General features: G+C 36.2%; 2 protein-coding genes and 1 long non-coding RNA gene across 3 annotated transcripts; 2 read left to right on the plus strand and 1 right to left on the minus strand.

Annotated features, from left to right (window-relative positions):
• Window positions 1-3413: 3413 nt before the first annotated feature.
• Window positions 3414-4768, plus strand: LOC146955492 (F-box/kelch-repeat protein At3g23880-like). Its single transcript, XM_085710609.1, has one exon. The coding sequence runs from the start codon at window positions 3414-3416 to the stop codon at window positions 4506-4508; it is 1095 nt and encodes a 364-aa protein (XP_085566735.1). The 3' UTR covers window positions 4509-4768.
• Window positions 4769-5834: 1066 nt separating this feature from the next.
• On the minus strand, window positions 5835-7387 carry LOC146955493 (uncharacterized). The gene is made up of 3 exons (XR_015016653.1): window positions 7259-7387; window positions 6213-7065; window positions 5835-6023 (listed from the first exon to the last, which is right to left on the minus strand). It is a non-coding gene; the product is annotated as an uncharacterized LOC146955493 (long non-coding RNA).
• A 942-nt stretch (window positions 7388-8329) lies between these two features.
• On the plus strand, window positions 8330-11988 carry LOC146955494 (uncharacterized). Its single transcript, XM_085710696.1, has 3 exons — window positions 8330-10333; window positions 10433-10917; window positions 11020-11988. Exons 1-3 carry the CDS (start codon window positions 8330-8332, stop codon window positions 11918-11920), a joined length of 3390 nt encoding a protein of 1129 aa, XP_085566822.1. The 3' UTR covers window positions 11921-11988.
• Window positions 11989-12660: the final 672 nt, after the last annotated feature.

Below are 12660 nucleotides of genomic sequence, written 5' to 3' on the forward strand. Positions count from 1 at the left end.
GATTCTTTCTAATATTTAGAGCATCCAACATGTCTATACATCCACTATGCCATTTTATGGCAATTCTTGTTATTGTTTTAAAATAACACGTAAGGGACATTAAGTTTTATATAAAATAAAACTTTATCATTTTCCATTCTTTGGAACTAAATTATTATTTTTCTTGTTTTTGTAACAAAAAATACGCGACGCTCGTATTATGAGCTCCAAACGTTTTTTTCTCATGTTTTGTAACAATCAAAACTTGTTTGGTTCTGTAACTAATAATTTGTTTTGTTACAAATTATTGTTTTCATCAAATAAAATTTTAGTGTTGTTGATTGAAACAACAATCACTTCATCGTTTCAGTCAAAAGATGTAAATCTATAGCTTGATTTATCCTTAATGTGTTTAGGGACAACTTAACCTCAATAAGTAACTTCTCCGGTAGACATAGCATATCGAAACGTCTTAAAATTGTTGTTTTTGGATTTCCAAACTGTTAAAATTGGATTTCCAAATTCTGTTATCTACCGAAGTTGTTACTAGGTTGAGTCACGACCAGGTCGCTCTCTTTAAGACGTTTCGTGGCACTACCCAAAGTTGTGCAAGGTAGACTATCAACCACGCCGCCTCCAGGATAAAACAAGCTCAGCTACAACTGTTCGATTAACTACTGCACTGTAGAAAATCGTTCGAGAATTACACCCTCAAATATGGTTCTAAGACCACTCTTTAATATTGAAACCACTCAAATTAATATGGTATTATTACCATTCTATTATGGTGCTGAGACCACTCAAATATGGTGTTACCACCATTCTAATTTTAACTTCTCCAAAACATCAATATGGCACTACGACCACTCAAATATGGTGATACCACCATTTCTCATCAAATAGAAAATTATTGAAATAATTTATATACTGTTAAGATCATTCTTAATTCCGACGGGACATAAGTATTACGAAAAGGGACTATGATCTTAATAGTACTCTATATTCCGAAGGGACTATGAACTTAAGACCACTCTTAATTCTGAAGGGACATTAAACCGAAGAAGGGACTATGGTCTTAAGAACAATTTTAAAATATGGTTCAATCGATTGATCGAAGCCACTCGATACGGTACGTAACCGCTCTATTTGAAACCGAAAGGGACAGAAAGGAGTAGAAGCAGAAGAAACTTGTTAACACAAGTCGGAGGGAGAAGAGAAGAAAAGAATTCCCGACAACTCAATGAAATTCTTTTCGGTGTGAAGAATGAATGGGGCGAGCTCTCCTTTTATAGGGAGAGTTTGTAACAAAAAACGAGTGACTTGGGGATTAAGTCTGCTTAATCCTTAAGCAAACGGGTTTTGTTTCTTAATTGGATATATCCGGAAGTTTCTGGATACGCGATTTGGATCGGGTCGGATCGTAACAAATTTATTTGTTACGCGTAGCGCTTACGGATAATGATTAAATTAATTAATTAATTAATTAATTTAACATTTTCAAGTGACAAAAAATATATATATCATTTTTTTTTCGATATATATATTTTGTAAGCGTTCACCCGTTGACAAAATTGGGTACCCCATGGGCACACCCTTGGAGGTCACTTTGCCCATATATAAACACTTACTAGTTGGGGTGACCCTCCAATGTGGGACATTTTTAAGTCACACCCACACACTAGTTCTTTCATAGTGTTTTTTCTTTCCAATTTTCTTCACTAGAATTAACTAGTGTTCCAACACAAAAACTGCCAAAAAACACAGCAAAACTGGCCGCAAACCAGCAGAAAACAGCAACAGCCTATGAACCTTAATAAACACAAAAAAAAAAATAAACACCCGATCCTATCTTAATAAACAATCCTGAGGGTTCCAACACCACTCATAATACACACCACTCATAATACAAACACGTCGCTATTTTTAGCTTACTCATACTCCAATACCAACCTAGAACCTTGATATTCTCCACCAAATCCTCTATCTCCACCACGCCATTATTAAAGATAACCTCATTTCTTCTCTTCCAAATAACCCAAATAGAAGCAAGCCAAATCAAGCGAAATCCCCGTCTTATTTTCCTAGACAAGACATCACCCTTTGCCACACCTTCAACACCACCTCACAATGCGACACCGTTTCCTCCACGCTTCTGCACAACAGACAATTCTTCAATGCATCCCCATTAATTCAACACTCCTCTAGACTCTAGGTCCACCCTTGTCGGAATCCTATCAAGTAGCTTAGTCCAGGAAAATACCAAGACCTTAGATGGAGCATGGCATTTCCAAAGGAAACCAATCACGCGCTCATCACCGTCGGGAATATTATCATCAATCAAAAACAACCTCTCAAGTAGCTTATAACATGAATTCACCGAAAAACCTCCCCCATGCTCCAACCTCCAACACCACTCATCTCTCCCATCCCCCAACACCACTCCCTCCAACCTCCCAACAAGGTTTTGGAGAAGTTCCGTTTCCCAAACAAAAAGGTCTATACGCCACATAAAATTCCATCTTCTCTCCCCCTCCAAAGAGCTACAAACCTCCCCCACACTACTATTCTTTTGCGTTGAAATAAAAAAAAGGACGCGGAAAAAGATCACAAAAGGGGGTATCGGATCTCCATCTATCCTTCCAAAAGGGCAAGAGCGAGCTAACACTACTTTTAAAACAGAGCAAAGCATGCAAAATTCTTATTGTCAGTGTCTATGTAGATTATCTCATTTACACTGAAAATGGTGCATGATTAGTACCTTTGAAAGTTCAATGAAAATTGAGTTTGACATAAACTTGGGAAACATGTGATTCTTTCTTTGAATTGTAGGAAGCAAGTGTTAAAGGGAAAGATACACATTACAAGCTAGTGCACAAGAATAATCATTGTTTACTAAAAGTAAGTCATACAAGCTTAGGACATAACAAATATATATATATATATATATATATATATATATATATATATATATATATATATATATATATAGATGCTAGCAACACTCTCTTTTGAGCACTCTCTCTAGCACTTACTCTTTTATTGGGTGAAATCAATGTGGGACCTACACTTTGGAAATGGAACCCACATAAAGTGGTGGGATATACATTGATTTTACCCAATAAAAGAGTGAGCGCTAGAGAGAGTGCTTAAAAGAGAGTGTTGCTAGCATTTCTCATATATATATATATATATATATTTTTTTTTTTTTTTTGTTAAAATCTAACACACCTGCATGTACTTTATTCAACTTAGTTTATAAGTCGTATTGGTAAGAAGTACTTTTAAAGGAAATGAATTAAAAAAAAAAATAGGAATCGAAATGAGGTTCTCCAAACAATTTATTTTTTAGTTGAATTCATTAAACATTTGAGCCAGGGGCGGATCCAGACATTTGATATCAGTGTGGCAAAAAAAACCCAACATGAATTGATCGCATGGATGCGGAAGCGGAGGTGGATCCACTTTATCTGCCTCATGAATTGATCGCCCAAATCTTAGTGAGGTTACCGGTTAAGTCTCTTATTCGATTCAAATCCGTTTCCAAGTCATGGTTTTCTCTTATTTCAAATCCTAGTTTTGCAAATTCACAGTTTCAGATTACTGCTGCAACACACACTCGTCGAATTCTGTTCGTAACAGAAACTTCTGAACTTCGATCCATAGCTTTGGATTCATTGTTTACCGATAATTCTGCTCCTACATTACTCAACCCTAATTTTGTTCACAAACTTGATTTACCTATCAAAATTATAGGTTCATGTAGAGGGTTCATATTTTTGTACTCTTATCCAAACATTTACCTATGGAATCCATCCACCGGAGTTCACAAACAAATACCTTATTATAATGGTTTTTCACGTTCAAATTTCTGTGGTTTTGGGTATGATGAGTCAAAAGACGATTACTTGGTAGTTTTGGTATTCTATATTCCAAACTCAGATTATGTGCTATCTCGCTTGAGGATTTTCTCATTGAGAGCTAATGCGTGGAACGAAATTGTGAGTCCTCCCCATTTGCCTTGTAGTGAGGTCCCGTGTTCTGGTTCTGATTATCCCGTGGTAGAGTCGGTCTTCAATGGGGCTATTCATTGGTCAGCTTTTCGTTATGAGATAGGTTTCTTTGTTGCAGCCTTTCATTTAACGGAAAGGAAACTTCTAGAGATTCCTCTCCCAAATGACATTGAATTTTGGTCTACAGATTATAGTTTATGGGTATTTAGAGGATTTCTCAGTCTATGGGTTTTGAGGTACAAGGACAGAGTTGATATATGGGTGATGAAAGAATACAATGTGCAGTCATCTTGGACTAAAACTCTTGTTCTCACCATGGATACTACCATTCCTCGCATTTCCCCCATTTGTTGTAGAAAAAGTGGTGATATTATTGGAACAAGTAGCCGTACTGGATTGATTAGATATGATGACGAAGGAGAGTATCTAGAGCATACCTACTATTGTAAAGGTTCAACATACGTGTCTATTTATACCGAGTCTCTGCTTTCACTCCCCAGTGCCGGTGAGCAAGATTAAGAAGATGGTACAAACAAGAAGAACAAGGCAGTTATATTCCTAAACCGTTTTCAGGATATTTATAATTATGTTGAATTATGAACTGGATTCTGACGAACAAGAAGAACGAGGTAGTAATATGTTTATTTGAAATATTTACAGCTTTGTTTGTGTGACTTACTCTTATTTATGATGTTCTAATGTATGCTATGTTCACATGACATTGTTTTATTTGGTAAATGGTAAATTAGTATGATGATGAGTTCGAGCATGTTGATAAAGATGACAACTACCTGACTTTGACTCAAAGAACTTGATTAAAAATTTGATAATAGCTACATATGTATTTGAATGAAACAGAAGGCCTTGTTCTCTAATTTCAGTTGACTCAAACAAGTTTTTTATTGAAGTTTTTTTAGATTTCTGGAATATTATGTTGTGTACATAAAAAGGTTTTAAAGCATTTCCATTCTATTAACTCAAAAATTTATAAACTTTGAAGACTTTTTTCTTATTATGTGTCATTGACAAAATAAGCAAATACTGCATTAGTATAATCATACACTGCTATTGTCTCGTTTAGGCCAGTTTTAACTTAGCCTTACCTTATAGGAGCTTCACTATGCTTCAACCTCTAAGGCCACTATCAACGAAACAGGTCAAAATTGCGATCGCGACATAAACTTAAAGCTCTGCACATTGGATCATTGGATCAATTGGATCAAGATCGCGACATAAACTTAAATCAAAATCATTGTAAACTGTTTGATCATAATTAAATAGTCCCTGATGTATTATTAGCTGCATGAATGTAAAGTATCCCTACCGCAAATAATCCATTTTCCTAAGGTACTTGTCATTACTTACGGAAGTGTAAAGTATCATAAAAGTCATCGCTATCAACCATATAAGGTCGGTTTGGATTGACTTATTGAGTTTATCTACCGACATAAGTACTTGTGAGACTACTTGGGAAGAACATGTGTAAACAACTTATGACATATTCATAAGTTGTCTTCGACTTATTTTCATAAACTCTCAAAGTTAGCCTATGAAACAACTTATAGATTATAGTAAAACAACTTAACTTTATTTTATCTCTTGTTATTAAAATAGCTTACACATATGTGCTTATCTCGATATGCGCTTGTGTTATAAGCTGCAAATTAAACTGTATCTAAATAGAGCCGTTGTCTGATCGCTACTTCGTGTTAATCTTGAATTGAATTGGTTTGCATTACTATAGGAAGAAGCAGACGATTTTCTCAAACAATAGCTATCAACATTTTATGGAATAAGGGACATTTTTCTCGAGAAACTATGTTGAACTGAATACACCATGGAGAAAATCCTATATTACAAAAATTAAAAGAAACTCATTCACTACTGTCGTAAATTTTTCTTACATTAACATACTGGTAGTGCCTCCCTAAATCCCATGCTAAAACTACTGCTACCTTTTCGACCCCTCTTACCCATTTCTGCATTCCCTCTATGCATCATAGCCACAAATTCATTGTAGTCTATTCTTCCATCCTGAAAAGCAAAAACATACAGCATAACAAAGTTATTATAAAGTTGAAGTTCGATAAAATAAAAAAACATATATCTATGTAGGTTCGAATCCCCGTTGGGAAAAGTATCTTCATTTAGTAGCAGGTGTGCTTCGAAAGGAATTACTTCTCGCAGAGGAATCATGTGAGAAACAAAAAAAAATGTACTCACATTATTCTGATCAGCTTCTCGGATCATTTCCTCTAAGGGGACATCTCTTAGGCCAAATTCTTCACAAGCTTTTTGAAGCTCATCTTTTCTGATGTATCCACTTCCATCTTTATCGAATATGAGAATGCTGCATGTAAATGATCTTCCCTATCAACTTTGTTTAAATGTAATGTTGCAGCTATGAATTCTCCATAGTCTATCGTGCCACTGTTATCAACATCTGCCTGAAATCAGAAACACAAATTGGAATCGATGTGTCAAATTAATTTAGTACTAATAACGAAAACACCACCTTTCTTTATTATTAATTAGTTTTTACTATCAATTAATCATTATGTTAAGAATATGTTCCAAGACTAATCCACCTAGGTATTGAGATTAATTTATGGGATTTCTCTCAACAGATGCTCTTTCATACTCACCACCCTAAAGTCGAACCTGTAACTATATATTCAAGGCACCCCATTTCCTATCAAACATGTCACACCATGTTGACTTAGTAATGTTATGTATTGACGGTGCAATTGAATTATAAATAATTGCTATCATAACCCAAATGCTTCTAATGTAATTATAAGAATATGAACCAATACATATATAAGTAGATACTACAGAAGTTAACAGCTATAATTAACTAAGGTTTCGTGAAGTTAAAGAAATAAAGACGGTCCTGAATTATACTTACAGCTTTCATTAGATCGTAAGTTTCAGATTCTTTTAGATTGGCGCCAAATGTTTTCAGTCCAACCTTGAGTTCTTCAAAAGTAATATGACCACTATTGTCTGTGTCGATCATCTTGTTCATTTCTTTTAATCCAGCAATTTCTTCTTCAGATAGATTCTCTACAATAACCTGCACAGAACAGCATAAAAATTAACAAGAGCAAAATTTGACACAGCCTATTCGGTATCAATCCCTAAATAGATGGAATATAAAGAGGGAATATAAATACTCTCGTGTGACTGGGTTATCCGACTGAAAAAGTAACTTACTAAGTGCCATTTTCTTGAGCTTGTTCATTGCAGTAAACTACTTCATGCGACACTAAGTGCCATTTTCTTGAGCTTGTTCATTGCAGTAAACTACTTCATGCGACTCAAAACTGCAGAATCTAGAGGCTTGTCTGGTGCTGCTCCATCAATTTGGATCCACGGATGACCTGCGAATAATCAGATCATCATCATTAACAATGTGGTAAAAGACCTCAAAAGTACTATAATAAAATTCTCAATATTTTGTTAGAGTACGTGATTTTAGTGATCAAAACTTTTTTTCACTGAATGAGCAACCTTTTTAAAAGATTCTCAATATATATATAGGCTTAATTAAGCCTTTGGTCCCTTAACTTATTTTTGGATTTAAGTTTGGTCCCCTAACTTTTAAATGTCTCAAATTGGTCCCTTAATTGTACCTCCGTTTACTGAAGTGGTCCCTTCTGTTAGTTTTTGCCAAAAAACGTTAAGTTTGTCCACGTTGGCATTACACGTGTGCATAACGTTAGAATTCTGGAGAGTTAGAGAGAGAATGAAGAAAACGTAGAGAGAGAAGGAGAAGAAAACGTAGAGAGCGAAGTTGAAGATTGAAACTGAAGATTGAAGAAAATCTGAAAACGAAGTTGAAGATCGAACTCGAATCGACATTCCAGGTTTGTTTCTTCGTGTTTTCTTCGTTTTATTCGCGAATAAAATGGTTAAAAATGTAGTTTTTTTTCTGATTAGGGTTTCGAAACTCTCTCTAGGGTTTTGAAATTTTCAATGAATTTTTTACTTTTAAAGGTTAATTTCATCTTCTTCTTCGTGAATCTCAAGTTAGAACATGTTCTTCTTCGTGAATCTCAAGTTGTATGTCTGATTAGGGTTTCAAACATTATTGGGGGTTTTAAAAAATTTGAATGAAAAAGGGTTAGAAATGTGTTCTGCATGCATGGATTTGGTGTATATATTGTTTATTCCTTCTTAAAAGTCGAATATTATACTGTTGTTTATTCCTTCAAAAATCTCAAGTTGAATTTTATACTGTTGTGTTGTGAGTGGCACTGTCTTTTTCGAATAGTATGTGTGTAAAATTGATTAGGTTTTTTTTCCCTTTGTTCCCTTTGTTATATGGTATAAAACAGATGGACCAGGTATTTGAGTGTGTGGTACATCATGCTGGGGACTTTAGTTGCTTTATGGACCCTGCTTATGTAGGACCAGTAGAAACACTAGATTGTGACCCAGACTTTTTTTGTTATTTTGCTCTGTTATCAACCTTAAAAAGATGTGGTTATGTTAGTCTCAAGTCTCTGTGGTATCATGACCCTGCTATGGAAGATGGGTTTATTCCTTTGAATAATGATAGTGGCTGTAGAAGGATGCAAAGTATTGCACTTGAATATGATAGGGTTCATTTGTATGCTGTCCACCCAATGTCACAACCTGATGTTGTAACCCTTGACCCATTGATAGAATATCCCTGTATGGCCCCACCTGTTGTCCCACCTGTTGTTAATGAGACAAATGTAGGTCCCAATGGTGTAGGCCCCACTGGTGAAGGTAAAGATGCTGATAGTGGTGTGAGTGGTCCCAACCCTGATGTGAATGGAAATGGGCCTGAGTTGGACTTAAATGACTTAGGCCCAATGATTGAGGAGGATGATTTGTTTGGTGAGCATGAGAATGGGCCTGGATTGGATGAAGGTGGGCACAATGGATTAGGCAATGAAGAGGGTGATGTGAATGTGGGTTCTGATAGGGAAGATAGTGCCTTGAATGTGTCTCTTAATGACTCAGATGTTGAGGTGTGTGTAGCAGGGGATTTAGACAGTGAGGTAGGTGGGAATGAAGTTAATGACACAACTGCTGGTATAAATGCTAATGTGACTGCTGAAACTGTGAATGTTGATACTGTTTTTGGTGAGGGATCTGGTGTAAGAGAGAATGAAGCCACTGTGAATGAAGCAAGTGTTCAAAGTGAAACTGTTGTTGGTGAGGGATCTGGTACTGCTAAGAAGGGGAAGAAGAAGAAGGGGGGATCTGGTAAGAGGAGAGGAAGGGGGAGGCCTAAGAAAAAGAAAACAAATGAAGAGCCTATTTTTGAAGATGATATAATTGAGAGTATTAGGAGATCTGTTAACAATGAAGGAGAAGTAGGTCAATCTAGTGTTGTGGGGGACAAGGGATTAAGTGATGTGGAAGAACATAACTCTGATGAGCTGGATAGTGGGTCTGATAGTGAAGAAGATGGTGTAGGTAACCCTAAATTCCCAACTTTCAAGATGCCAGTCAGTATGAAAGACTATAAATGGGAGGTAGGTACTTTATTTATGACAAAGGTTGCTTTTCAAGATGCTGTTAGAAGTTTTGCTGTTGAGAATTGTAAGGATTTGAAGTTCCTTAAAAGTGATAAGAGGAGAATTAGAGTTGGTTGCAAGGGTGAAGGCTGTGAATGGAAAATGTACTGTGCACATATTACAGGTGAGGAAACATGGCAGTTGAGGAAAGTTACAGCTGATGATCATACATGTGGTACAGAATTTAGAGTGAGGATGATGAACTCTAAATGGCTAGGTTCTAAACTACGCACAAGAGTAAGAAAGGATAGGGACATAAAGGTTACAACTATTATGGAGAGGGCACAGCTGAAGTGGGGTGTGGGTGTTTGCAGAAGCAAAGCTTATAGGGCAAAGCATTATGCAGTAGAATTTGTTGAAGGTAACTTTAGAGAACAATATACAAGGTTACATGATTATGGTGGTGAATTACTTAGAGCCAATCCACATTCATCTGTAACCATTACTAGTACCCCTTATATAGGGACTGAGGCTGACCTAGAAAATCCTGAAGCCATATTTTTTCCTCACTTTCAAAGAATGTATGTGTGTTTAAAGGGATGTAGGGATAGTTTCTTCAATTGCAGGCCTATTATTGGTCTTGATGGGTGTTTCCTTAAGACCCCTTATGGTGGAATGCTATTGACTGCAATTGGAATGGATCCTATTGACCAAATACTTCCAATTGCATATGCTGTTGTGGAAGGAGAGACCAAAGAATCATGGATGTGGTTTCTAGAGCTTCTCATAGCTGATTTGGGTGGCACAAGACTATGCAATACTTACACTATAATTAGTGACCAGCAAAAGGTAAAATAATTATTTCTTTTTCATGATTCAAATATAAGTTATTAACTGGATATGCCTTAATTTTAATTGTTGTGTTTTTTCATGTCTTATGTTGAACAGGGACTGTTGCCAGCAATTAATACCTTGCTTCCTGAAGTTGAGCAGAGGTTTTGTGTCAGACACCTCTACAACAACTTTAGGAAGAAATTTCCTGGCAAAAAATTGAAAGAGTTGATGTGGAGGGCTGCAAAATCAACATACAGAAATGCATTTGAGAGGGAGATGATGGCAATCAAAGCAATTAGTGAGGAAGCATTTAATTATCTGTGTGAGATTGATCCAAGGCATTGGACTAAGGCAATGTTTAAAGGTGATTCAAAATGTGACACACTAGTCAACAACATTTCAGAAGCATTTAATTCTGTAATTGTTGTTCCAAGGTCCAAGCCTGTTGTTTCAATGTTGGAGGATATCAGGGTCTATGTGATGGAGAGGTGGCAGAAGAATAGGGAGAAAATTGCCAAGTATGCTGATGGTGAGGTACTGCCAAATATAAAAAAAAGACTTGAAAAGGAATCTGCTTATGCAAATAACTGGATAGTAAGGTATGATCATTCACTTATTTTATTTATGTTCATCTGCTGAATTATGGAGAATTATGGAGACTTTGCAATTCTCTGTTTGTAATGTACTTAATCTTAATGTAGGCAAGCTGATGATCATGATTTCCAAGTTATACATATTTCAAACACTGGAGACAAATATGCTGTAAACTTGTTGCACAAAGTATGTGATTGCAGGAAATGGCTGTTGACAGGACTTCCATGTTGTCATGCCATTGCTTGCATGAAACACAAAAACTATAGGATAGCTGACTATGTGCCAACAATATTCAAAAAAGAGCAGTATGCTGCATGTTATTCCAGCATGATTCATCATGTCAATGGCCAAGACTTATGGATGAGGACAGAATGCACTGATCTTCAACCACCACCTGTGAAAAGGCAACCTGGTAGACCTAAAAAGAAGAGGAGAATGGATGCAAGTGAGCTAATGAGAGACAACTCACAGATGAAGAGAGCTTCTTATGGAATTAAGTGTAGTAGGTGTAAGCAAACTGGACACAACAAGTCAACATGCCCACTACCTCCACCACCACCTCCACCACCAACAGATCAGACACAATCATCTCACCCACCATCTTCTCAGGCAAACACTACACAGCCTCAGACACACTCACAGTCATCTCAACCAGCTCAACCACCATCTTCTCAGGCACACACTGCACAGGCTCAAACACAGTCACAATCAACTCAACCAGCTCAGACACAGTCATCTCAACCAAAGATTCAGAAGAAAATCAGATCACCTAGGAGGAGAAAGACTATGGACCAAGCACAACCATCTCAGTCACATGCTTCTCAGCAACAATCTTCTCAGCCACAATCTTCTCAGCCACAAGCTTCTCAGTCAAAGGCACACCAAGCTCAGACAACAATGAGATCACCAAGAAAAAGAAAGAATGTGTCTGATGTTGCTGCAACTCAACCAACACAAAATAAAGGAAGGAAGGGGTCAAGGAAGGCAGGATCTGCATCTCAGCCTTAGTAATTAAGCACTAGAAGTCTTTTTGAATGTAATATGTGCTATTAAGCACTTTTGAATGTCTTTTTGGTTAACTGGTATTAAGTAGTCTAGTAACTGCTATTAAGCACTTTTGAATGTCTTTTTGGTTAACTGGTATTAAGCACTTTTAAATGTCTTTTTGGTTAACTGGTTAGGCAATGTTTATGCACTTTTTAACTGTTAAGCACTTAGTGCTGTAACATTGCTACTAGCACTTATTAAGCAGATTTTAATTTCTTTTTGATGTATTATGTGCTGTAATGCACTTATGAATTTAATGGAATGATGTGCTATTAAGCACTTTTGAACCTTATAATTTCGACAGCTTATGATACAGCTTGTGTTATATCATTTTGTAACTCAACTTCATTCTAGCATTTATAGCAGTTCATGTTAAAGCATTATATGAACATTATATGATTAAACTGATCAGAAACAGACTATTACAACTTGTGTTATAGCATTCTGCAACTCAACATAATTATTTATGTTATAGCATTATGTAGCAGCTTAAAACAGAAACAGAAACAAACTACTACAGCTTGTGTTATAGCATTCAAACATTATATTCATTCATCATACTCAACACATTACATTCATCAAACACATTACATTCATTCATAATCAACATAAACATTACATTCATGACAAGACTTTAAAACCACAACATTCATTCATAACAAAACCTAAATACATCATTGTTCCTATTTCAAATAAAACCC

This window comes from Medicago sativa, chromosome 1, assembly GCF_051527215.1.
Source record: "Medicago sativa cultivar Bolivia chromosome 1, Bolivia_mono, whole genome shotgun sequence".
Lineage (NCBI taxonomy): Eukaryota > Viridiplantae > Streptophyta > Magnoliopsida > Fabales > Fabaceae > Medicago > Medicago sativa.